The 26648-nt window shown below is 36.8% G+C and overlaps 1 protein-coding gene across 1 annotated transcript in view; it reads right to left on the reverse strand.

Moving 5' to 3' along the window:
- The window catches only part of ABCA13 (ATP binding cassette subfamily A member 13), a gene marked incomplete at its 5' end in the record, with an annotated part of 529302 nt that overhangs the window by 435636 nt on the left and 67018 nt on the right, over positions 1-26648 (reverse strand). The window contains 5 exons of the mRNA XM_084247732.1: positions 736-850; positions 13130-13266; positions 23754-23947; positions 25477-25720; positions 26478-26619. Of these exons, the coding sequence (XP_084103858.1) occupies positions 736-850; positions 13130-13266; positions 23754-23947; positions 25477-25720; positions 26478-26619 (832 nt within the window). The remainder of the gene's footprint in view (positions 1-735; positions 851-13129; positions 13267-23753; positions 23948-25476; positions 25721-26477; positions 26620-26648) is intronic.

Genomic DNA, 26648 nt, shown 5'->3' on the forward strand with positions numbered 1-26648 from the left:
TATCTTTTGTGCCTGCTGATAGCTGAGTTTAAAAGTTTCCACGTGAGTAATGAATCCAAGGTCGTGAAATATGTAGCAGAATGGACCTCAAACTTTGGTGTGCACCTGAGTCAACCATAGAATGTGTTGAATCTACAGAAATCTTTGTTTCCTCCACTGGGTAAGATTTAGCATGTCTTGGGCAAGGTCCAAACATTTGTGGTTTTAGCAAATTCACAGACAAGTTTAATCCATTCTGAAGTTTGAAAGCTCTACACCACCCAAAATACTTCACAAGTATGTTTTTAAATTATACCTGCACCATGTTCATACATAAGACTTTCCATTTCAGCACATGTGCTGAAATAGCAGAGCAGTAGATAATAAGGCAGATTTTAATTTCAAACATCACTTCTCTTCCCAAAGAAAACTCAGACACTTGATCATTGATCCCATGTCTAAATCTAATCAACTAGATATGATTTTTTGAAAGAATATGTTTTTCGAGTATCTATTAAAAATTATTGTTTTTGAAATAAAATCATATTGCTCTAATCTGTAGTTTCTTTCAAAATCCATGGAAAATTAAGTTACATATTCCATAAAAAAGTATTTATTAAACCTCTAAATTAAACACTGTATCTATAATTAAATCAGGACCTTACATTTTAAAGCACAGGTATCCTATAATTAGGTTTTGCTTATCTTCAGATAATAGTTAACCCAAGACCTGGAAATTAAATTCTAAAATCTCACCTGGATATGGATACTCTAGGAAACTTCAGTAAATTATTCACAAATAGAAAATAATTATCCCTGATGAATTCCCAGTCCATGTTTTCTTCATAACAAGGAGATTCCTCATAGAAAGCTGAATAAGAAAGCATTTTATATTGATTTCAGTTAGGTGTAACAGTAACTCTAGCAAAGTGAAAAATAATACAGTATTTTAGTTACCATGCTTTAAATATATACATATATTTAAATATGTATATATTTATAAGAAGATTAGAAAACCTTCTAATATGCGACCTCCTTTGTGACCTAGGGGTTAAGATCTCAATGCTACCACTGTGAAGGTGCACAGGGACTGCCTGAGTTCAATCCCCGGCCAGGGAGCTAACCCACATATGGCGCAGCAGACCTCTCCTGTTTCGCCTGCTGTTCCCCTCAGCAGTGCATTTCAGTAGATCCACCTGTTCTGGTCCCCACTCTGTCTCTGGAAAATCCTCTCATGCCCTGCACCACTGGCCTGCACCCCAGTTCTATACAAAAATAAGTAAATAAAATCTTAAAATAAAAAGAAATCCTTCTAACATGATTTCTTCTCTGGCTATGAAGTGCCACTGGCCACAGAATCATAAAACACAGAGATCAATAAAGACAGAAAATAAATAAGGTGAGTCCCACAATGATCCCAAATTGCTGCATTAAAAGAGTATCCAGGCCATGACTCCGTGAGGAGACCATAACTAGAGTTGTGTAGACATCCCTACTTGAGGAGATCAAGTTTAGAGTTTAAAATGCAGTGAGAGAACACAGAACAGAAGACCAGAAAGTAGAAAGAGGCATAAAGGGAATACATGCTAAATGCTTTCTTCAAGTGTCTAACTGAAGACTGATTAATATATTCATATGAAGAAATTGTCTGAGACCAGGAAAAGATCCATCCACAAGTCTTAGTGTCCACTGATTACACAGGACCAGAAACAAACTATTTCAATTAAATGGAAAAAATTCACAACTGTTGAACATTAAAGAGAAAATGTAAAAGTGGTCTTGCCTCAGTCATGAAGAATGTTTACAATCATGCTAAGAACTACTTGAGTTCCGCCTAACAAATCTGAAAAACAGGACCCTGAAGGCTCAAACAGTTTCCAAGAATGTCTTCAAGAACATAGGAATATAAAGAATAAGCATAAAGCAAAACCAAATTTATAACAGGCATCAAATCAAAATTATTAAGCATATATTGGGCCTTCCTGGTGGTGAAAGGGGGTTAAGCACAGCACTGTGAAGCTATACGCAGTTACTGCAGCATGAGTTCAATCCACAGCCAGGGAGCTACCCACATGGTGCAGCAGACCTCTCCTGTCTTGCCCCTGCTCCCCTCAGCAGTGCATTTCAGTCAGTCGGCCTGTTCTGTTGCCAGCTCTATCTCTGGTGAATCCTCTCACCCACCCCCTGCACCTATGGCCTGTACCCCAGTTCTTGTATGCATAAATAAATAAATCTTAAAAAATAGGTATAAAAGCAGTTACAATAATATATTCCATAATTAGGAGAAAAAATATTCAATCATAACTGATCCCCAAATTGACAGAACTTAGGAAGAATTAGCAGAGAAGAACATTAATCACTTAAAATGGCTTAAACTATTTAGTTTTATTATATAGTTTGAATACCTCAATTTAAAGGCAAACTTATCAGGTCAAACAAGACCCAATGTATGATGCAAATAAGAAATGCACTTGGGGCGGGGGGGTTCCCTGGTAGCACAGGGGTTAAAGACACAATGCTTACAAGCTATTTTGCCAGCCACTGAGACATGATTCAATCCCTGGCCAGGAAGATAACCCACATGGTGCAGCAGAACTTTCCTGTCATGTTCATTGTTCCCCTCAGCAGTGTGTTTCTGTAGATTCACCTGTTCTGCTCCCTACTATGTCTCTGGTGAATCCTCTCACCCCACCCCCCACAACACTGGCCTATACCACAGTTCTTCTATGCATAAATAAATATTTTTTATTTAAATTTTATTTTATATTCCCCATACAATTACAACCCCCTTATTTTGACCCTAAACCCTCCGTTCCCCAACCTCCACCCCCCATAGAGTGTCTCTGGTTCATAGTTGTTTGTTGATTTTGTTATTTTTCTTTCTTATAGTTATTCATTTTCCTGGTCCCTTATTTAGGTTTTCTAGATTCCTGCTATGAGTAAGGCCATCGAGTATTTTTCTTTTTCTTTCTGTCTTATTTTGCTGAGCATGATCCCTTCCAGTGCCATCCATGTTGCTGCAAATTGCATGTGTTTATCTTTTTTGAATGCTGAGTAATATTCCATGGTGTATTTGTATCACATCTTCTTAATCCAGTCATCAATTTTTGGGCATTTGGGTTGTTTCCAAAGCTTAGCTATTGTAAATAGTGCTGCTATAAACATAGGGGTGCAGGTGCTCTTTGGAATTGATGTTTCTGTGTCATTTGGGTAAATACTTAGGAGTGGAATTGCTGGTTCATATGGAAGCTCTATCTTTGTTAGATCAAGAAATCTCCACACAGCTCTCCATAGTGGTTGGACCAGTTTGCACTCCCACCAACAGTGCAGGAGAGTTCCTTTTTCTCCACAACCTCACCAACATTTGTTGTTGCTAGGTTTTTTTTTTTTTTTTTATGTGCCATTCTCACTGGTGTAAGATGGTGTCTCATCATAGTTTTGATTTGCATTTCCCTGATTACAAGTGATGTTGAACATTTTTTCACATGCCTGTTGCCCAATTGCATTTCCTCTTCAGAGAAGTTTCTTTTTAGCTCTTCTGCCCATTTTTTGACTGGATTATTTTCTTTATTTTTGTTGAGTCTCATCAGCTCTTTGTAGATTTTTGTGATCAATCCTTTATCATTAGTGTTATGTGCAAAAATGTTCTCCCAGTCGGTGGGGTTTCTCTTTGTTTTGGTTATTGTCTCTTTTGCTGTGCAGAAGCTCTTTAATTTGATGTAGCCCCAGCTGTTTATCTTTGCCTTCACTATCACTGCTTTGGGTGATGTATCTGTAAAGATGTCTTTGATGTGCAAATCACGTAGTGTTTCGCCTATATTTCCTTCTATATATTTTATGGTTTCAGGTCTTATGTTTAGTTCTTTGATCCATTTTGAGTTGGTTTTTGTGCATGGTGTTAGGTAGTAGTCAAGCTTCATTCTTTTGCATGTAGCGACCCAGTTTTCCCAGCACCATTTATTGAACAAACTTTCTTTGCTCCAATGCATATTCTTTGCTCCTTTGTCAAATATTAGTTGACCATAAATCTGTGGGTTTATTTCTGGATTTTCTATTTGATTCCATTGGTCTGTGTTTCTGTTCTTGGTCCAATACCATGCAGTTTTGATGATTATGGCTTTGTAGTATAGTTTGTAGTCTGGGTGTGTGATGCCTCCATTCCCTTCTTTTTTTTTTTCAGGAGAGCTTTGGCTATCCGGGGTTTTGGTGATTCCATATGAATTTCATCAATAATTGTTTTATTTCTTTGAAGAATGTCATTGAAATTTTTATTGGAATGGCATTGAATCTATATATTGCTTTTGGTAGGATGGCCATTTTAATAATGTTTATTCTTCCAATCCATGAGCAAGGGATGTCTTTCCATTTCTTTGTGCCTTCTTCTATTTCTTTTAACTGTGTTTTATAGTTTTCTTTGTATAGGTCCTTTACCTCTTTTGTTAGATTTATTCCCAAGTATTTGATTTTTTTGTTTTGATAATAAAAGGGATGATTTTATTGATTGCTTCTTCTTCAGATTTATTTTTGTGTATAGGAAAGATATTGATTTTTGTGTGTTGGTTTTGTATCCTGCCACTTTACTGAACTGATCATTCTCCAGGATGGATCACATACTGGGACCCAAGACAAACATCAACAGATACACCAAGATTGAAATCATACCAACCATCTTTTCTGATCATGAATGTATCAAACTAGAAATAAACCATAAAAAGAAGGCAAGGAACTCTCCTACCTCATGGAGATTTTATTTTTTTTTTATTTTTTTTGTTTTGTTTTGTTTTTTTGTTTTTTTGTTTTTTTTAATAGAGGCATGCTTTATTTATTTGTTTGCTGGTTTGTTTGTTTGTTTTGTTTATACATGCACTGGGTACAGTCAGAAGTGCGAGAGGGTGAGAGAATTCACCAGAGCCAGAGCGGGGAGCAAAGCAGGCAGAAGGACCGAAGTACACTGCTGAGGGGAGCAGCGGGCGGCAGGAGAGATCTGCACGCCATGTGGGACGCTCCTCCAGTGGCCGGGGAGCAGCCGGGGATCGAACAGGCGCCGCAGAGGCCGCGCGCAGTTTCACAACCCAGCGCTCAACCACTGCGCCACCGGGGAGGCCCCCTCATGGAGATTTTTTTTTTTTCTCTTTTTTTTTTTTTTTTTATAGAGGCGTGTTTTTTATTTATTTGTTTGTTTGTTTTTTGTTTATACATGCACTGGTTACAGTCAGAAGCAGGGGAGGGTGAGAGAATTCACCAGAGCCAGAGGGGAGCAGAGCAGGCAGAAGGACCGAAGTACACTGCTGAGGGGAGCAGCGGGCGGCAGGAGAGGTCTGCGCGCCATGTGGGACCCTCCTCTGGTGGCCGGGGAGCAGCCGGGGATCGAACAGGCGCCGCAGAGGCCGCGGGCAGCTTCGCAACCCAGCGCTCAACCGCTGCGCCACCGGGGAGGCCCAGAGATTTTAAACCACACTACTGGAAGACCACTGGACTAATGAGGAGATCAAAGAAGAAATTAAAAAATTCTTTGAATTGAATGACAAGGAGGACACCAATTTCCTCAATGTATGGGATGCAGCAAAAGCAGTAATAAGAGGAAAATATATAGCAATAGAGGCACACATCAAGAAACAAGAAAGAACTCAAAGAAATAACCTAATCTCGAACTCAAAGAAAAAGAACAACAACAACAAAAAAAAAAACCCAAAACCAGTAGAAGAAAAGAAATAATAAAAACCAAAGCAGAAATAAATGAAATTGAAACTAAAAAAAAATCCAAAAAATCAATGAAACCAAGAGCGGTTCTTCAAAAAAATAAATAATATAGACAAACCCCTAGACAGGCTCACAAAGGAAAAAAGGGAGAAAGCACAAATAAACAGGATCATAAATGAAAGAGGAAAAATCACAATGGAGACAGCAGAAATCAAAGGAATAATCAGAAACTACTCTGAACAGTTATATGGAAACAAGTTCAACAATCTAGAGGAGATGGACAAATTCCTACAACTCCACAATCACCCAAAGCTAAATAAAGAAGAAATAGAACACCTAAACAGACCAATTACAAGCAGCAAAATTGAAATGGTAATCAAAAACCTCCCCAAAAACAAAAGTCCAGGACCTGATGGATTTACAAATGAATTCTACCAAACATTCAGAAACGAATTAGTGCCTATCCTTCACAAACTCTTCCAAAAAATTGAGAAGGAAGGGATAATACCAAACACATTCTATGAAGCCAATAACCTAACAAGGACAACACAAAAAAAAGAAAACTACAGGCCAATCTCTCTAATGAACACTGATGCATAAATCATCAATAAAATTTTAACTATCAGAATCCAACAATGTATCCATAAGATAATTCACCACGACCAAGTAGGATTCATTCCAGGAACATAGGATGGTTCAACATCCAAAAATCAATCAACGTTATGCAACACATCAACAAAAAGAAATATAAAAACCATATGATAATATCAATAGATGCCAAGAAAACTTTTGACAAAGTGCAACACCCATTCATGATAAAAGCCCTTGAAGTTCTCGGGATACAAGGAACATACCTCAACATCATAAAGGCCATATATGACAAGCCAACAGCCAGTATCATTCTCAATGGCGAAAAGCTGAAAGCATTCCCATTAAGATCTGGAGCAAGACAAGGATGCCCACTCTCACCACTACTTTTCAATATAATACTGGAAGTCCTGTCCAAAGCAATAAGACAAGAGAAAGACATACAAGGAATCCAAATAGGAAAAGAAGTCAAACTATAACCCTTTGCAGATGATATGATAATATACATAAATAAATATTTTTAAAAAAAGAAATGCACTTGAAATAAAAGACAAAAACAAGTTAAAAGTAAAACTATGGAAAAGATATACTACCCTAATACCAATCGAAAGAAAAATATTAGATGAAGTAGATTTCAGATGGCAATATCATTATCATTTAATAATAACAAATCAATTAATCAGAAGGCATGACAATTCTTAATGTTTATGAGTATTAAAACAGAGCTTCAAAACATGAGACAAAACTGATAAAAACATAAGAATAGAAAAATCCACAATTATAATTGAAGATTTCATTATCCCATCTCAATAACTGACAGTACAGGAAGACAAAATATCAGTAAGGATGTAGATTTATAAAATACTATCAAGTCACTTGGTCTAATTGATGTTTATAGAATATTTCACCCAACAACAAAATAGCACATAGTCTTCTCAAATGCAGATGGAACATTTAACAAATTGGACTATGTTCTAAGTCAATTAACAAATCCCAGTAAATTTAATACAATTAAAATCATACAATGAATATTCATTAAACTGACCAAATTGAAAGCCTATAATAGGGATATATCTGAAAAATCTCACATCTCTGAAAATAATTAATGCACTTCCAAATAATTCATGGATCAAAAAATAAAATGGCACTTGAAAACTGAATGAAAAGGAAAGCACAATATGCTAATATTTGAGGGATGTTACTGAGAAAAGGACTTGTAGTGAAATTTATGTCAATGAACACATTTAAAAAGAATAAATGTCTCAATTATTTTAAAATTCATGTTAAACAAATAAAAATGAAGATTCAATTAAATCAAAATAAGTGTAAAAGAGAAATAATAAAGATCAGGAAAGAACTGAAGAAATATAAAAAAAGAAAAATATTATAGAAAAATTAATAAATCCAAAAATTATTTTATATGGAAAGATCAAAACATTGATAAACCTCTAGAGTATCAGGAAATAAGAAAGGCATAAAAAATCAATATCAAGTATGAAAGGTAACATCATTACAAATTATATAATATTGAGAATAAAGTTTGAATTTATGAAAAACAGTAAGACACCGAAGTGGACAACTTAGGTGAAAGAGACAAATTCCTTGAAAGATACAAACTACCGAAGCTTACTGAAGAAGAGATAGGCAACTTGAATAGCTCTAAATCCATAAAAGAAATTCAATTTTTTTAAAGATTTTTTTTTATACAAGAACTGGAGTACAGGCCAGATGTGCAGGAGGGTGAAAAGATTAACCAGAGACAAAGCGGGGAACAGAACAGGCAGACTGATGAAATACACTGCTGAGGGGAGTACCGGGTGAGATAGGAGAGGTCTGCTGCACCATGTGGGACCCTTGCTGGCCGCCCGGGATTGAACCCGCACTGCAGAGGCTGTAGACAGCTTCACAGTGCAGCGCCCAGCAGCCTGTGCCACCAGGGAGGCCCAGAAATTGAAGTTTTAGGTAAAAATCTTTCCACTAAGAAAAATAATGCCCAGATTGTCTTCACTCATGAATTCTTCCAAATATTTTTTTAAAGATTTATTTGTTTATTTATACAAGCACTGGGTACAGTCAGAAGCATGGGAGGGTGAGAGAATTCACCAGAGCCAGAGCAGGGAACAGAACAGGCAGACTGATGAAATACACTGCTGAGGGGAGCAGTGGGCGAGGCAGGAGAGGTCTGTCACGCCATGTGGGACCCTCGCAGGTGGCCAGGGATCGAACTGGCACTGCAGAGGCTGCGGGCAGCTTCGCAGCCCAGCACTCAACCGCTGCGCCACCAGGGAGGCCTGCATTCTTCCAAATATTAAAGGGAGAAATAATGTCAGTTTCACATAAACTCTTGCAGATAATTGAAAGAGACTACTTCCTAACTCATTCTATGAGGCCAGGATTATCCAAATACCAAAATAAAATAAAGATATTAAAATAAAAGAAACTATGGACCAATATCCCTCATTGCATGAATGCAAAATATTAAAATTTTAATGAATTGACTCCAATAATTCTCCAATAATTTATGAAATCTTGACCAGGTGGATTTTATCACAATTGTGCAGGTTGATTTAACATTCAATATAACATTTCAATGGCATTAAAGATATATTCTCATTGATAAATGTGACAAAAGAATATGAATAACTTTGCATTTGTATGGGGGAATATAAAAATAAAATTTATTATATAAAAAATATTAAAAAAATAAAAAGAAAAAAAAGAATATGAATAACTACAATGAAAACTCTAAGACACTATGAGAAAAACAAAACAACACATAATGGAGAGATATTTATGAAACAGGAGACTAAATATGGTTGAAATGTCATTCTCCCTAAATTGATCCATAGATTCTGGTTAAATTCTGGTTAAATTCTGGTTAAAATTCTAGCAGAATTTGGAGAAATTGGCAAGTATATTATAAAATTCATCTGGAGATGCAAATCATCTAAAATAGTTAAAACAATATTTAAAAAATAAGACCAAAATGGGAACACTAACAACCTTTAAGCTATGAAAATTGCAACGAAAACAAACAGAGAGAACACTGTAAGAGAACTGAAAACCGAGAACTATCCCCACATATTTATGGACAATGAATTTATAAAAAAAGGAGCCAAGAGTACACAATGAAGGAAGAAAAGTCTCTGATTAATGATGTTGGGAAAACTGAACAGCTAAATGCAGAAAAATCACAACTCTCTTAACACCAGACACAAAAATTAACTCAAATTGGATTAAAAACTTGAATGTAAGATGTGAAACTCTAATGTATATATAAGAAAACAGAGATGATATTTTCTAAGACATCAACTTTAGTCTTCGCGGATTCTATTCCAAAGGCAAAGGAAACAAAAGCAAAAGTAAATAAATGAGACTACATAAAACTAAAAGGCTTTTGCACAGTGAAAGAGATTTATCATCAAAATAAAAAGGCATTCTAGTGAATGGGAGAAGAAATTTGGAAATAATGTACACACAAAAGGATTGGTATTCAAACTCTATAATAAACTTAACAATAATGACAAACGCTTAATTAAATAATGAACAGAAGATCTCAAAAGACATTTAACCAGGGCCTCCCCGGTGGCGCAGCGGTTGAGCGCTGGGTTGCGAAGCTGCCCGCAGCCTCTGCCATGCTGGTTTGATCCCCAGCTGCTCCCCGGACACCAGAGGAGGGTCCCACATGGTGCACAGACCTCTCCTGCCACCTGCTGCTCCCCTCAGCAGTTTATTTCGGTCCTTCTGCCTGCTCTGCTCCCTGCTCTGGCTCTGGTGAATTCTCTCACCCTCCGCACTTCTGACTGTACCCAGTGCTTGTATAAATAAATAAATAAATCTTAAAAAAAAAAGACATTTAACCAAAGAAGACAAACAGATGGCCAAGAGATACATGAAAAAGATGTTTACCATCTCTTAGTATCAGGGAAATGCAAATCACAGTTATCATGAAATTTCTCCTCACACCTATAAGAATTGTTATTGCCAACACGACAAGAAACAAATATTGAAAAAGATGTGAAGAGCAGGGAACGCTTGTATTCTGTCAGTGGAAATTTAAATTGGTATAGTCATTATGGAAAAAAAACATGGAGCTTCCTCCAAAATTTAAAAACAGAAATTTCATATAATTCTGTTACTTCACTTTGGGTTATATATCCAAAGGATATGAGAACACTCATTCAAAGAGATGTATGCACTCGTTGGAAACAATCTAAATGTCCATTAATAGATGATAAGATAAAGAAGATATGATGGAACATTTTTTTTGCTACTAAAGAAAAAGTCAACTCCTGTCATTTGCAACAACATGGATAGATCTAGAGAGTGCTATGGTTAGTAATATAAGTCAGAGGAGGAAACACAAACACTTTATGATTTCACTCAGATGTGGTACTTTAATCCCAATATTTACAGGAAATAAATTTATTGGTCATTCAGATGACAAAATATATGTCATTATTACATTTGGTTTTCATTCCACAGTTCCTGTTTCACAGCTCCAAAACTCTTAGCATCTCCTAAATGTTGCAAGTAATGTTTATTTTGTTAAAGAGATGACATTTGAAGAAGCACCTGAGGATGGGAGCTGGTTTCCAAGGGTACTTGCCATGTAATTAGAGAGTTGGAACTTCCAACCCACACCACTGGCCTTGAGGGGGGAGAAATTTGAAAGAAGAACTGGAGGTTGACTTCAATTCCCAATGGTCAATGATTTAATAAATCATGCTTATATAATGAATTCAGGCTGTAAACATGTGAGGATTTGGGGGAGAATGGTGCACCAGGAAAGGACACGGAAGCCCCACACATTTTCCCTATACCTCACCCTATGCATCTCTTCTATCTGGTTGTTGATTATATCCTTTAACACTCTTAGCAGTAAATCAGTGACTTAATGAGTTAATGGGTTTCCTGAATTCTGGGTGGCATTTTAGCAAATTAATTGAATCCAAGGGGGGGGGGGGTCATAAGAACCTCTGATTAATAGTGAAACCAACAGAAACACAGATCTGGACTTGTCACAGATCCCTGAAATCTGAAGAGGGAGTTTGGGAAAATGCTAGTATATTGCTGGTTCATCAGAAGCCCAGGTGGCAGTTTGGGTTTGAGTCAGAATAATAAGTAAAGAGAGGTCTTGGCACACAGGACTCTGTTATGTCTTCTACCTCTCATAGCCTCACCAAAACAGTTAAACAAGAAAAATAAAAAATATTCAAGCAGGAAAGGAAAAAGTAAAATTACCCTTGTTCATAGATAATATGATTTTAAGGTAGAATACCCTAAGTATCCCACACAAAAATCTACCAAATCAATACACAAAATTCAGTGTATTTCTATCCATTAACAATGAACAATCTGAAAATGAAATGAAGAAAATAATTCCATATACAATAGCTTCAAAGGAACATGATATTTAAGAGAAAACATAATCAATGTTATGAGTTGAATTTCAGATTCCAACTAATACAAATATTGACACGAATAGCAGATATGTCAATTTTTAAGACCACAACAATGCTTCAGAAGAATATAACTTTCTAATCATTAGAGTTTATCCAATAAAAACATATTGATTCTAAGCTTGCTACACCTAGTAATATAGCCTCAGTTTAGATAGGTAAAAGATGATAACAGATGATTAGTTGATAGATGATAGATAGATGACATATAGATAAATAGATGATAGATAGATAGATAGATAGATAGATAGATAGATAGATAGATAGATAGAGCTAAAGGAAAATAGACAAACCCACCATTTCAGTGGAAAATTTTAAATCACCCATTATACTAACTGATGGACTAAGTATGTAAGAAATAGCAAGATATGGATGACTTGGGTATTGCTTCATTATCATCAAATTAAGATAGAAATCACTTTTTTTAAAAGATGTATTTATTTATTCATTCATTTATTTATTCATTTATTTATTTGTTTGTTTATTTATTTATTTATTTTGAAGGTTTATTTATTTATTTATTCATATAAGCACTGGGCACAGTCAGAAGCATGGGAGGGTGAGAGAATTCACCAGAGCCAGAGGGGGAAGCAGAACAGGCAGGAGGACCAAAGTACACTGCCAAGGGGAGCAGCGGGCATGGCAGGAGATGTCTGTGTGCCATGTGGGACCCTTGCCTGGCGGCCGGGGATGGAACCGGTGTTGCAGAGGCTACGGGCAGCCTCGCAACTAAGCGCCCAACTGCTGCACCACCAGGGAGGCCTAGAAATCACTTTTTAAAAAAATAACTTAAAAGACTACAAACAGTTGTAAGTTTAGCAATATCCTTCTAAAAAAAAACCTTGTTCTCAACCTTCATTCCCTTTCTTAATTAAGGATATTGATTTCAGTTTATCTCCCACCTCCTTGCCAATAGATATGCAATGAAACTTCTTTCTCTTCTCAAAACCTGAGGTCATAGAATCAATTTCTATGCAGGATAGAAGTATTTAATTGGTAACAAGATGACTCTTTATGAGTCCTACCATTGCAAATTTGTTTAAAAATCATATTTAGGGCATTTTTTATTTTATGAGCCTGGCAAGGACTCCAGATGTTAAATTAAATGAGGACATACAGGGAGCAAGACTGAGCTCTTCAGAGGAGGGTCTGACATGTAAATGCTTATCAGACAAACCAGGACCCTTTGAGTCACTATTAGGCAGTGTACTAATTAGTTAGACCCAGTGAAATTAAGATTTGTCATCTATCTTCTCATAATTATGGCAGTAAATTGAATATGTTAATCACAGATTAAACTTGGAGAACCTCAATTAAAAGGTTTAAGTAGGATTATCTCTTTGAAAGCCACATCACTGTGTTAAAGGAACTCCCATATCCCTTCAGTTAAGATTGCTTACCAGTGTTGTTCTGAAAATTTTCTTGCATATTTGCATATTGAACCACTTCACAGGTCTTCCTGATAAATCCTATCAAGGTTTTCCAGTACTTTGTTTGTTCTAGGGAAGGTTGTGCTTTTTCAAGTATATGAAATAACCTGCAATTTTAAAAATAAAAGAATTCAGAAGAGATTATACTAAGTGAAATAAGTCAGAAGGAAAAAAGAAAATATTGGATGGTTCCACTTATACATGGAATATAGAGAAACTGAAGAAAGAAACGGTCGGGAAATACTTAGAGCACACTGAAAAATCTCGGAGCCAGAAAGAGATTCCAGGGGCTCTCAGGGCACAAACAAGATGCTAGGAGAAAGTACCAGAGTGTGCTGGAGCTTGGGGGATTATTAAAGTGGCTTAAATTGTGTCTCCATTAGTGTACTTTAAGTAACAGAGGTGATGTTTTGAAATATTTGAAAAAGAAAATCCGAGCAGGCCAAAACGTAAATTTTCCATAGCCCCAAGGCAATATTCTGCATTTGAAGTTCATGTAGCCCAATATATTGTTCCTGCCCTATGTCTAACTAATTGTTGCAATGTATCTGCTGCCAAATCCCTTCATCTTCTTTCAGTTACTAGTGCCCATACAGGGAATGCATTGTTTTCTCCATCACTAGAACCCTGGGCAATCTCTAAAATGTGAATTAAGAACTGAATCTTTGGAGTTGGGATCAATATGGCAGCGGGGAAACGCTGCGAGTAAGTCCTCCCATTAAAAAAAAAGTTAATAGGGAGGAAAAGCAGCAGGGCAACTCTCACAAACTGCCCAAAAAGGAAAGCTGCCATAAAAGAGGATGAGAAGAGAGGAAAACTCAGAACCCTGCTACCCTCTCCCACCCACAAAGTCCGCACTCTCCAACCAACAGAAAGGAGGGAAAAAAAAAGAAAAAACAACAACGAACAAGAACAAACTACAGATGAAGTGGGACACTGAGTAGAAAGGAACTATTTCAGGCAATTCAACCCATGAATGGGAACTGTGGAGAACTGTGCAGGAATCACTGCGAAGGTGAGCAAATGGCTGCAATGCAATTAGAGGAAAACAAGGACTCCACAGAGACCTACAAATAGCTCAAAGCCAGCCAGTAAGCTTGTGCAGAAAAGTGGCGTGCTCGAAAAGCATACGCAGATCGCGGCTGCCCTGGCCCCCCTGCCTGCAATCTAGGTTTGTGAGGAGATACTCCGGAGCCCTCACTGAGGTGAATGTCCCTCACTGAGTAATCAGAAACCAGGCACTAAGGCATGGGAGCTGGGTGCAAAAGGCGACATTTCTGCAGACACTGAACTGGGCTACAGCCCATGTCCTTTATCTGAGGGCTTTAGAATTGAGTCACAGGGTGCGAAATTCGGGGCATGGGATCCCCACAATGGTGGGGAACAGGGCAGACACAACACCCCTATGCCACTGAGGCACTCCACGCCACCCCCACTCTGTTCTCCAGACCCATGGGGAAAAAAAAACAGTTCTGGAAGGACACTAGGAAAGATCTCTGGTGCCACCTAGTGACCAGAACAAAATTGCCAACATCCTGATAGATGGAAAACAGGAATCCCAAAAACATCCTGGAAATAAGGCATGGAGCAAGACCCCATTCTGGAACTGAGAGCCAGGCACAGGATCCAGGGTATGGGATGTGCAATAGCAGTGGGCACTGCACAGGGTGACAGCCGGCATTTTGTATCTGATTGCCCTGGAACTGAGACCTAGAGTTCAGAATTCAGGGCTGAGGATCCATACACCTGAGGGCACAGCACCGGGTGAACCTGGGGCAAACACAGAACCCAGCTTGAATAAGAACACCTCTGTTGAGGTGCTTCCCTGTGCCCCCCACTCCATTTCTCAGAGAACCACTGGGAAAAAGCACAGGTCAGCAAGTATGGGTCTCTGGTGCCACCTCGTGACCAGAGCAATATCACCAACAAGCTGATTCCCTGTTGGAACTGAATAAATACAAAGGGAGAGAACTGTAAGGCACAGTGCCCAACAACACAACATCAACACCCTGGTGGAGTTTTGGCCTACCACTGCTGGTCTCAGTCTGGTAGACAGTTTCCAACACCCCTAAAGGAGCATTCTACAGAGATGTCCGCCAACACCAGTGGCACAACGCCCCAATGCATAGAACTAATTAGAAAGCAAACAACAGGGAGAAGAAAAAACAGAAATAACCAAGCAGGCCAGCAGGAGAAGGATACACCACAAAAAGAAATACAATCACCAGAGCTCAACAATGACATGGAAGAAATTTTCGGCCTATCAGATAGAGAAATAATGATCAAAAGCAGAAAGAAAACAAAAAGGAAAGAAGTGGTTTGAGACAAACAATCACTGAACTGAAGAATGAAATTGAGACCTTAAGAAAAGAAAGAAAAGAAATGCAGGAGATTAAAAGATTACTAGAAGAGATAAAGAACTCTGGGAAAAGCAATGAAAACAGAATCGATGAAGTGGAAAAACAGATCAGTACTACCAGTATTATTTATTTTACAGAAATAAAAAGAGCCAAAAGAGAAAAGGAGAGAGAACTGCAAATGAAGAAGTATGAGGATACTCTTAGACAATTATCAGACTCCATGAAGAGAGGAAATGTAAGAGTTATAGGCATTCAAGAAGGTGAGGAGAGAGACAAAGGATCCCAATTACCACAATGAAAAGAAAACTACAGCCAGACACCTAACAGTAAAGCTTGCAAGAGTCAAAGATAAGCAAAAAATAATGAAACTGGCAAGGGAGAAGAAACTGATAACTTATAAGGGAAAACCAATCAGGTTAACTTCAGACTTCTCCAAAGAAACATCATGGGCAAGAAGAGAATGGAGTACCATTTTCAGCAAACTTCAAGACAGCAAATACCAACCAAGAATACTTTACTCTGCAAAGCTCTCCTTCCTCTATGAAGAAAAATTATGGACCTTCTCAGACAAACAAAAACTCCAGAAATTCATTACAACTAAAGCCCCATTCCAAAAAATTCTACAAGAAGTCCTAAAGCCAAAACCAACAGAGGCATGAACAAGAAGAACAGAATAGAATAAAGCAAGGAATAAAATCACAAAAAAAGACAAACAAAATGGCAAATACAGATGCCAACATATCAATATTAACTCTAAATGTAAATGGATTAAGCTCATCAATAAAAAGACAAAGAGCAGCAGGATGGATTAAATAATGAAATCCAACCTTCTGCTATCTCCAGGAAACACATTAATCACAAAAGATAAATATAGACTGAAAGTAAAAGGTTGGAAAACAATCCTACAAGCAAATGGACCAAAAAGTAAGGCAGGAACAGCCATACATATATCAGATGAAATAGACTTCATATTAAAAGAGGTAAAAAGAGACATAGACACTACATTATGATCAAGGGGACAAAACATCAGGAAGATATAACACTCATCAACATATACTCACCAAATGAAGGAGCACCAAAATATATTAGACAATTATACCATCTCTGAAAACAGACATTAAAGAAAATACATACATAGTGTGAGATTTTAATACCTCACTCTCACCAATGGGCAGATCAACGAGACAAAAAATAAACAACAACACTAGAGCCCTAAATAAAGACATAAAACTCATGGATTTAACAGACATCTATAGGACACTGCACCCAAAAAATTTCAAGTACACATTTTTCTGAAGTGTTCATGGATCATTCTCCAGAATCGATCACATACTGGGCCATAAGACAAACATCAACAGATACATGAAGATCAAAATCATTCCAACTATCTTCTCCAATCATAAAGGCATCAAGCTAGAAATAAATCATGAAAAGAAAATAAGGAACCCTCCCACTTCATGGAGATTGAAATCCACACTACTGGAAGACCACTGGACTAATGAGGAGATCAAAGAAGAAATTAAAAAATACTTTGAGTTGAACAACAAAGAGGATACCATTTTCCAGAATGCATGGGATGCAGCAAAAAAAATAATAAGAGGAAAATATATAGCAATACAGGCTCACATCAAGAAAACAAGAAAGAACTCAAAGAAACAACCTAATCTCACATCTCAAAGAGCTAGAAGAAGAACAACAAAAAACCTTAATGCCAGTAGAAGAAAGGAAATAATAAAAATCAAAGCAGAAATAAACGAAATGAAAATCAAAAAAAAAAAAATACAAAAGATCAATGAATCCAAAAGTTGGTTCTTTGAAAATATAAACAAAATAGACAAACCTCTAGCAAGGCTCACAAAGAAAAAGCAGGAGAAAACACATATAAATAGATCAAAATGAAAGGGGAGAAATCACAACAGACTCAGTAGAAATCAAAAGAATAATCAGAAATTACTATGAACACTTACATGCAAACAAAAAACCTAGAAGAGATGGATATAATCATCCAAAGCTGGACAAAGAAGAAATAGAACAATTAAACAAACAAATTACAAGCAGCAAAATTGAAGCAGTAATCAAAGCACTCCCCAAAAACAAAAGCCCAGGCCCAGACAGCTTTACAAATGAATTACACCAAACACTCAGCAGTGAATTAGTGCCTATCTTACAAAAGCTCTTTCAAAATATTGAAAAAGAAGGGATACTACCAAATATGTTCTATGACGCCAACATACACTAATACCAAAACCAAACAAAAACAGCACAAAAAAAGAAAATTACAGGCCAATATCCCTAATGAACACTGATGCAAAAATCCTCAACAGAATCCTTGCCATCAGAATCCAACAATGCATCAAAGGGATAGTACGCCATGATCAAGAGGGATTCATCCCAGGGGCACAAGGATGGTTCAACATACAAAAATCCATCAGTGTAATCCAACACATCAACAAAAAGAAAAATAAAAACTATATAATCATATCAATAGATGCTGAGAAAGCATTCAACAAAGTCCAACATCCATTTATGATGAAGGCCCTTGAAATTCTTGGGATAGAAGGAACATAACATAATAAAAGCCATATACAATAAACCCACCAACAATATTATTCTCAATGGTGAAAAGCTGAAGGCCTTTCCTTTAAGATCAAAAACAAGGAAAGGATGTCCTCGCTCACCACTGCTCTTCAATGTAATACTAAAGGTCCCAGCAAGGACAATAAGACAAAAGAAAGACGTACAAGGAATCCAGATAGGGAAAGAAGAAGTAAAACTATCACTATTTGCAGATGATATGATAATATACATAGATAACCCTAAAAACTCCACAGAAAAACTACTCAAAATAATAAACCGGTTCAGTAAAGTAGCAGGATGCAAAATCAACACACAAAAATCAGTAGCCTTCCTATACACAAACAATCTGAAGAAGAAGAAATCAAGAAAACAATCCCTTTTATAAATGAAACCAAAAAAATCAAATACTTGGGAATAGACCTAACAAAAAAGGTGAAAGACCTATACAAAGAAAACAATAAAACACTGTTAAAAGAAATTGAAGAAGACACAAAGAACTGGAAAGACATCCCCTGCTCACAGATTGGAAGAATTAACATTATTAAAATGGCCATCCTCCCAAAAGCAATATACAAATTCAATGCTATTCCAATAAAAATTTCAATGACATTCTTCAAAGAAATAGAACAAATACTAATGAAGTTCATAAGGAACCACAAAAAAAACATGACTAACCAAAGCCCTACTGATGAAAATGAAGGAGAAAGGAGGTATCACACTTCCAAACTTCAAAGCCATAATAACTAAAACAGTTTGGTATTGGAACAAAAACAGACACACAGACCAATGGAACTGAATAGAGAGCCCAAAAATAAAGCCACACTTATATGGAAAACTAATCTTTGACAAAGGAGCAAAGATTATGCAATGGAACACAGACTGTTCAATAAATGGTGCTGGGAAAACTGGACCTCCACATGCAAAAAAATGAAACTAGACCACTACCTCTCACTGTGCACAAAAATCAACTCAAAATGGATAAAAGAACTGGACATAAGATCTGAACCCATAAAATATATAGAAGAAAATATAGGTAAAACACTACAAGACATACATCTCAGAAACATCTTTAAAGACTCATCACCCAAAGAAGTGATAGTGAAGGCAAAGATAAACACCTGGGATTACATCAAACTGAAAAGCTTCTGTACAGCCAAAGAGACATTAACCAAAACAGGGAGACACCCCACTGATTGGGAAAAAATTTTTGTACTCCATTCAACTGATAAGGAACTGATTATAAAGATTTTCAAATAACTCATACAGCTCAACAAAAACAAAATAAACAATCCAGTCAAGAAATGGGCAAAAGAACTTAAAAGACATTTCTCCAAAGAGGAAGTGCAAATGGCCAACAGGCATATGAAAAAATGTTCAACATACCTTATAATCAGGGAAATGCAAATCAAAACCACACTGAGATACAACCTTACACCAGCAAGAAGGCACATATTAAAAAAACAAGCAACAACAAATGTTGGCGAGGATGTGGTGAAAAAGGGACTCTCCTACATTGCTGGTAGGAGTGCAAACTGGTCCAACTACTATGGAAAGCTGTCTAGAGGTTCCTCAGTCTACTAAAAATGGAGCTACCATATACCACCTGGGAATTTCACTCCTAGGGATCTATCCAATGGACACAAAAACATTGATTCAAAAGAACACCTGTACACCTATGTTTATTGCAGCACTACTTACAGTAGGTAAAACCTGGAAACAACCAAAATGCCCAAAAATAGATGACTGGATCAAGAAGATGTGGTATATATATACACAATGGAATATTTTTCAGCAATTAAAAAAGATAAACTCATGCCATTTGCAGAAACATGGATGGAGCGGGAAGGGATCATGCTCAGTGAAATAAGCCAGAAAGAAAAAGAAAAATATCGGATGGTCTCACTTATAGGAGTACTGTAGAAGATCCATTTAAGGGATCGGGGTTGGGGGGAAGTAGGTATAATAAATTAAAAATCAAAATCAACAGGCAACTATAAACCAGAGACATTCTGCGGGGGGCAAAGGGGGGTAGGGAGAAGGGAGTAGGATCAAAACAGGGGTGGGAAGAGCACAAGGGATCATGACCGTGGTGATAGTTCATGGGTGAATTGGGTGGTGGGAATTTCACAGGGACTATAACTGAGATGAAAATGCATACATTCTACAAAAATGAAAAAAAGATGTAAAAATAAAAAAATAAAATAATAATTTAAAAAAAGAGAGCAGTATGTATAGTTCTCAAAATATTACAAATGGATCTTCCATACCACCCAGAAATTCCACTCCTCGGCATCTACCCAAAAAATTCAAAAATACTAATTTGAAAGGAGATTTGCCCTCCCATGTTCATTGCATCAGTATTTACAATAGCCAATCTATGGAAACAACCTAAATTCCCCCCAAAAAGAAAAGTGGATCAAGAAGATGTGATATGTAAACACAATGGAATATAACTAAATAATCAAAAAATAGAAAACTTATGCCATTTGCAGCAACATGGATAGAACTAGAAGAGATAATGCTAAGTGAAATAGGTTAGAAAGAGAGAAACAAATACGGGATGATATCATTAATATGTTGAATATATAGAAACCAGACTAAAAGTTAGATGAAGACAAGCTTTAAAACTAACCCTGGAGAGCTGACTATAGAACTGAAGTATCCAGAAGGAGTAAGGAGTGGGGGAGGAGTGAGAAAAAAGAGGGAAGGGAGCACAATGGACTCTGGTGGTGGAGTGTGGGCAGTTTGTTGGTAGATTCACTATGGTGGCTATACCTGTGTGTGTGTGTGGCAGGGGAAGGGAAGGGGGAATCGTATACTTTCAAAATACCAATAATTATCTAGTCCAATGTTGCCTCAATAATAAAAAAAAAAAATCAGTAAATCATGTTGTAAACAGGTATGCTGTCATCTAGGCTTTACTGTTCCATCGACAGAGCATATAAGCAAAGCAGTTATCACACAATTTTTTTAAAAAGATTTATTTTATTTATACAAGAACCAGGGTATAAGCCAGATGCATGGGATGGTGAGAGGATTCACCAGAGACGGAGTGGGGAACAGAACAGGCAGACTGACAAAATACACTGCTGAGGGGAGCAGCGGGCGAGACAGGAGAGGTCTGCTCGCCATGTGGGTTGCTCCAAGTCCAGCAGGGATCGAAGCAGCACTGCAGAGGCTGTGGACAGCTTCAAAGCGCTGTGCTCAAATGCCTGCACCACCAGGGAGGCCCAGTTTCACATGATTTTTTTTTTTAATTTAAATTTTATTTTTATATTCCCCATACAATTACAACCCCCTTATGTTTATCCCAAGCCCTCCTTTCCCCGGCCCCCACCCTCATAGAGTATCTCTTGTTCATAGTTATTTATTGATTTTGATATTTTCTTTCTTATAATTATTCTTTTTCACGTGATTCTTAAGGACACTAGGATTCTTGGAATAGTAAAGGAGAAATGACTTCAATTCAAAGTGAGAAAGTGTATTAATTATATTAAATGTATTAAACCAAAATAAGTGAATCAGTCCATATTTTTGAAGCTTTACATTAAGCATGAGTTCTCTCTATCTATGAAAGTTCTAGATGGCATCTTCTAATTTAAAGCTATTTCACGTACACTGAAATTCTGTTGTTTAGCTTAACTACCATTGATGATCTTATCTAGATCTTAACTTATCTTCTGGAAAACATGTTTCAGCTTCTACATTAGCACTTTTATGTTATAGAGACTGCTTCTTTTCTTAAACTTTATACAAACCTGTGCTAGCTCAAACCTTTCTTCTGCAGCTTCCTCATCTCTCTCATCCTTCATAGAATGTAGAGAATTAGGATCATGCTCTGGATTAGGTCTGACTTAAGGGTCTGTTGTACCGAGTCCAATCTTCTATTCATGCCACTAAAACTTCCTCCATATCAGCAAATAATCTATTTTGCTTCAAATTATTCACTTCTTCACTGAAGTAACACTTTTACTTTTTACTTTAAGAATATTTCTGTTCATAACTTAATTAACTGTTAGTATAGTAAGTCAATTCTGGCCTATTTTGATTTTTGAAATGTCTTCCTTACTAAAATTTAATCAACACTAGATTTTGGTTTAACATGAGAGATGTTTTATTCTTCCCTGATATAATTAGAGGACATCGTAAGGTTAGTAATTAACTTAATTTCAATATTACTGCATCTCAGGGAATAAAGATATGCAAGGAGAGTGAAAGGAACAGGGACATGATCGGTTATGAAGCAGTCAAAATGTACACATTTGTAAAGTTTGCTGTCTCTTATAGACATGATTTGGGAGCCTCAAAGTAATTACAATAGTAACATAAAAGAACACTGATCACAGATTACTAGGAAGATATAATAAAAATAAAAAAGTTTGAAATAGTGGGAAAATTACCAAAATGTGAGTGAGAAATAAACTGAACACATGGCATTGGAAAAAAATGATGCTGAAAGATTTGCTTGATGTAATGTTGCCACAAACCTTCAATTTAAAAAATGTAATATCTGTGATATGACATAGAGTGAAATATAATAAAATTAATTATATCAGTATTATAATTGAATCCACCATGTTATGAATCAATTGTTCTTGTTATCTTGAAAATGAAGGAAATATAGTTCCACCTTTTCCCACTCCTGAAATAATTTGGGGCCTATGTAAATGTTTCAACTAAATATTTTAAATAAACATGAAAAAGTTAACTCTTTATATAAAAGTACCTCTAAAAGATTTTGGTTCATTATTAAACTAATGTCAAAATATAAAACCTGAAATCTGGAATACTGACATCTCCTCAAATATCATCCCACTATCAAATGGTTTTCAATATGTGAGCACTCTGCAAATAGTCCCATGATTGTCCATAATGCAAGTGTTGCTTTTTCCAATTGCTAACTAGAAAGTCTCTATCTAATGACAGCTTTACAGAAATCATTTCTAACAGTCTCATCACGCATCCTTCAGAATTCAGTGTCGACGAGTAGGAAAAGTAGGAAGATGGTAGCAGAGTAAAAATGCTGGACTTACTCCTCCATATACTCATGTGTATACTGTGGCAGAGCAAGGCCAATATTTGTGAAGGAAAAAGAGAGAATTGCAGCATACACTGGAAGTAACATCCACAGAGGCAATACAGAGAAGTAGGTCAACCTCAGTACCCAATGACAAATGTGGTATATAAACAAAATGGAATACTACTCAGCTATTATTTTTAAAAAAGGGGGGGGGAACTGTTGCCATTTGCAACAATATGGATGGAACTGGAGGGAATTATGCAAAGTGAAATAAGTGAGAAGAAACACAAACACAGGTTGATTTCACTCACATGTAAAATATTAAGAAACAAACCAGAGGAATCAACAAAACCAAAACAGAGCACAAGTCAGAAATGTGACTGCAGAATTGAGATCACTAAAGGGAAGGGAGGGTGGAGAGAGAACAAATGTGGGAGGGTGACTTCTGGGTGAAGCACTGTGGGGTTTTGGTGGTGGGTGTGTTGTGGTGACATGCATCATGGACATGCCCTAGTCCCCTGAATCCTATACAGCGGTGTAAGCTATTGTTATCACAATCAAAAAAAAAAATCATTTAAAAAATTAAATAATAGTCAGTATTTTCTACCCCAACCAATGACAAAACAGGAAAATATACTTTACACACATATGTGGAGATGTATGGATGTCTTTCAGGTCATCTGCAGACAAAATATCCTTCAGAAGGAGAAGGCCAGTATGCAAAGCTTCTGCCATCTTCCATGGCTGGCTCTCCTCCTCAAGCTGACTGCCAAGAACCTCCAGGTCACGGTCAGTGCCTGCAAGCACCATCTTTTGCCATCGATGAGACACCTACACATTGATAAATAAAAGCATTAATATTAACAATAATAAATTAGACATAGTAGTATTTGGTTAAGAAATATTAAAAGGCTCTTCTAGACCACAGTCCATTTTTATATTGTTGGCAGATTGATGTATTTATTAACAATCACACTGTAATTTAATTTCTACTTGGACATTAAAGACAGCAAATTGCAAGCATAGATGTCTTCAACTTAAGTGGATTCCTGTTTCTCCCTTTCCTTTTCCCATTCCCATTCCTGAAAGAGAGGGCAATCTTGACTTTATGATTTTTAAATGAGTGAAATACACATTAAAAGCTAAACTGACATTCTCAGGGTACTATAAATATATTCATGTACTCTAAGTGATCTTAACAAATACATAGTTACTAAATACCACTTTACATCATGGATTTGTAAATGATGAATCTGAGTACAAGTAATATTTTGGTTTATCATAGACATTACAACAAAATAGATTGTTTTTGCCCAAATCACAGGGAAATGCTTAGTGAGCATTTAAATGTGCTAAATAACCTGATTTAACCATGAATTTGTCACCCAAATAATGCACAACAGGAAGGCATTCACCTGATTGATACTGGCCAAGGCAATGCTGCTATCCCTTGACCATTTTAGTCCCAGATAAATTTAGTGCCACCAAGCAGGAAATGACACATATTTTTTGTGTTTACCCACTATTTGATTTTTTAATTAAAGATATATATTAAAGAAAAATTATATAAAAAGATATATATTAAAGGAAAAAATATATATTAAAAAAAAATTGGGCACTGCCCAATACAGAGACTGGACGCTTAGGCTGTGTTTTCACCTCTCTGTGCCTCTCCAAAGAACATGAAGCTGGATGCACATCCGAGCCCCTCCAGGCTTCCAAGGTTATCACTACTTCATCTGAACCACAGCAGTCCCTCCATGAAAATAGACCCATCCTGCCTTCTCATTGCTTCCTTTTAAATTATAGCTATTGTCTGAACAGTGTTTCTTATCAAAATCAAGGTGAAAAGACAGGTCAACGCACACACAACATGCTCCAGGGGTGCCAAGTCCCTGCATCTAAAGTAGAGTAGCTAACCTCCTCCTGTACATTCCCTATGACAGTAATTGGAGTTTGACAGTAATTGAGTTGGCATATGCATGTTTAAGTTCAAGATGGCCTTTTTGGGGATGTTTGTGTTGAGGCCTAATAAGCAGAGACCACTAGAGGCATGTGACAGAGGCATTTCATAATGGATGGTGTGGGGCTCCTGTGGAAGGACTGAAAGTCAAACAGCAGAGGAACTGATTGGTAAGTGAATTAATTTGGGGGTGTAAAGCATCAGCTGAACAGGATGAATAAGTTCTAGAACTCTACTGTGCATCAGTGTACCTATAATCAATGGTTCTGTATGTTACATGTAAATATTAAGAAGGTAGTTCCCATATTAAGTGTTCTTACCACAATAAAATAAATTAGTAAAATTAAGATAAATAATACATTGAAAGATGAGGGGGAAAAGTGAACAATTTGGACACATTAAACTGCATGTGCCTGGGCAGAGGTGATTGGATGTGAGACAGCACCTGTTTGTAGATTTTCAGCCAGCTGACAGCATGGACCAGGTAGTTTTTGACCTCTGACCACCTGGGGTGACAGTCTCTAGGGCGACCCTCTTTGTCCACTTTGTCTTCAGAGGTGTGGGACAATGCTGAGCACACCATCTGTTCCAATGAACTCTCTGTAGGAATCTGACAATGTGAAAAATATTTACAAGTTAAGCTTTATTTTACTAGAATGTTTCTCTCCTAAGAATAATATCAAGATCTTGCCAAAGTTAAAAGTGTGATATTTGCTTAATTGAAAAAGTAATAGGTTGATGAAGTATCAAATATAATATTGATGTGAATGTGCCTTGAGCAGAGGTTTTGAAGTTAAGGAATTTGCCGCTTATGATTTTCAGGATAATTCACAGGTACTGAGAATAATTGTTTCTTCAGGTTGAGGATGCAGGGATGATATCAAATATTGTTCATCTTCACTCTCCAGAGAAGAAACAGTCCTTTTTAATTGAGACCATCAACTAACAAATTTGTTTTGTCAGAAACATTTTCTTTTCTAATTATTAATGATATATGTAGTTGGAAGGATTCAAATTGGAGTCCTGGGTCAGAAATTGTTTAACATTTGGAATCAAATCTCCTTTATTTCTGCAAGTGAACTACCGTGCTCAAGCCTGCTCTATGAAAATATTGATATTTGTGTTTGTTTTGAAAATAACTATATTCCGCAACTTGATGATAATCATGGTGTTATCTCTGAGAAATCCTATTAAAGGCAATGATCAAAAAGTATCTAAGCCCCTTTTTTTTTCCTTTGTACTTTCCTTCAGGATTCAGATTAAAAAGATTCATCAGTAACTATCAATTCCCAAAGTCTCAGGATCCCTCATGGATTTTGTTCTGTTTTATTTCTTTAGTAATAAAAGAAAAAGTCAGTAAGTATCATGTATCTGTTAGAGAAGTGAAGCCCCACAGACCCTGCCCTCAGGATGCACAGAGATGAACATGCAGCCATCAGGTCCCCAGCAACTTGTCCATCATGGAAGGTTGGGATGGGTATGGAGTTGGGAGTGAGGCCATAAGCATTCCATGTGGTGTGAGATGGGACACATCTGCTTTCTATGTGGGAAGTGGACAATGGAGGAGGG

The sequence above is a fragment of the Talpa europaea genome (genome assembly GCF_964194135.1).
Source record: "Talpa europaea genome assembly, chromosome: 11".
Classification (NCBI taxonomy): Eukaryota; Metazoa; Chordata; class Mammalia; order Eulipotyphla; family Talpidae; genus Talpa; species Talpa europaea.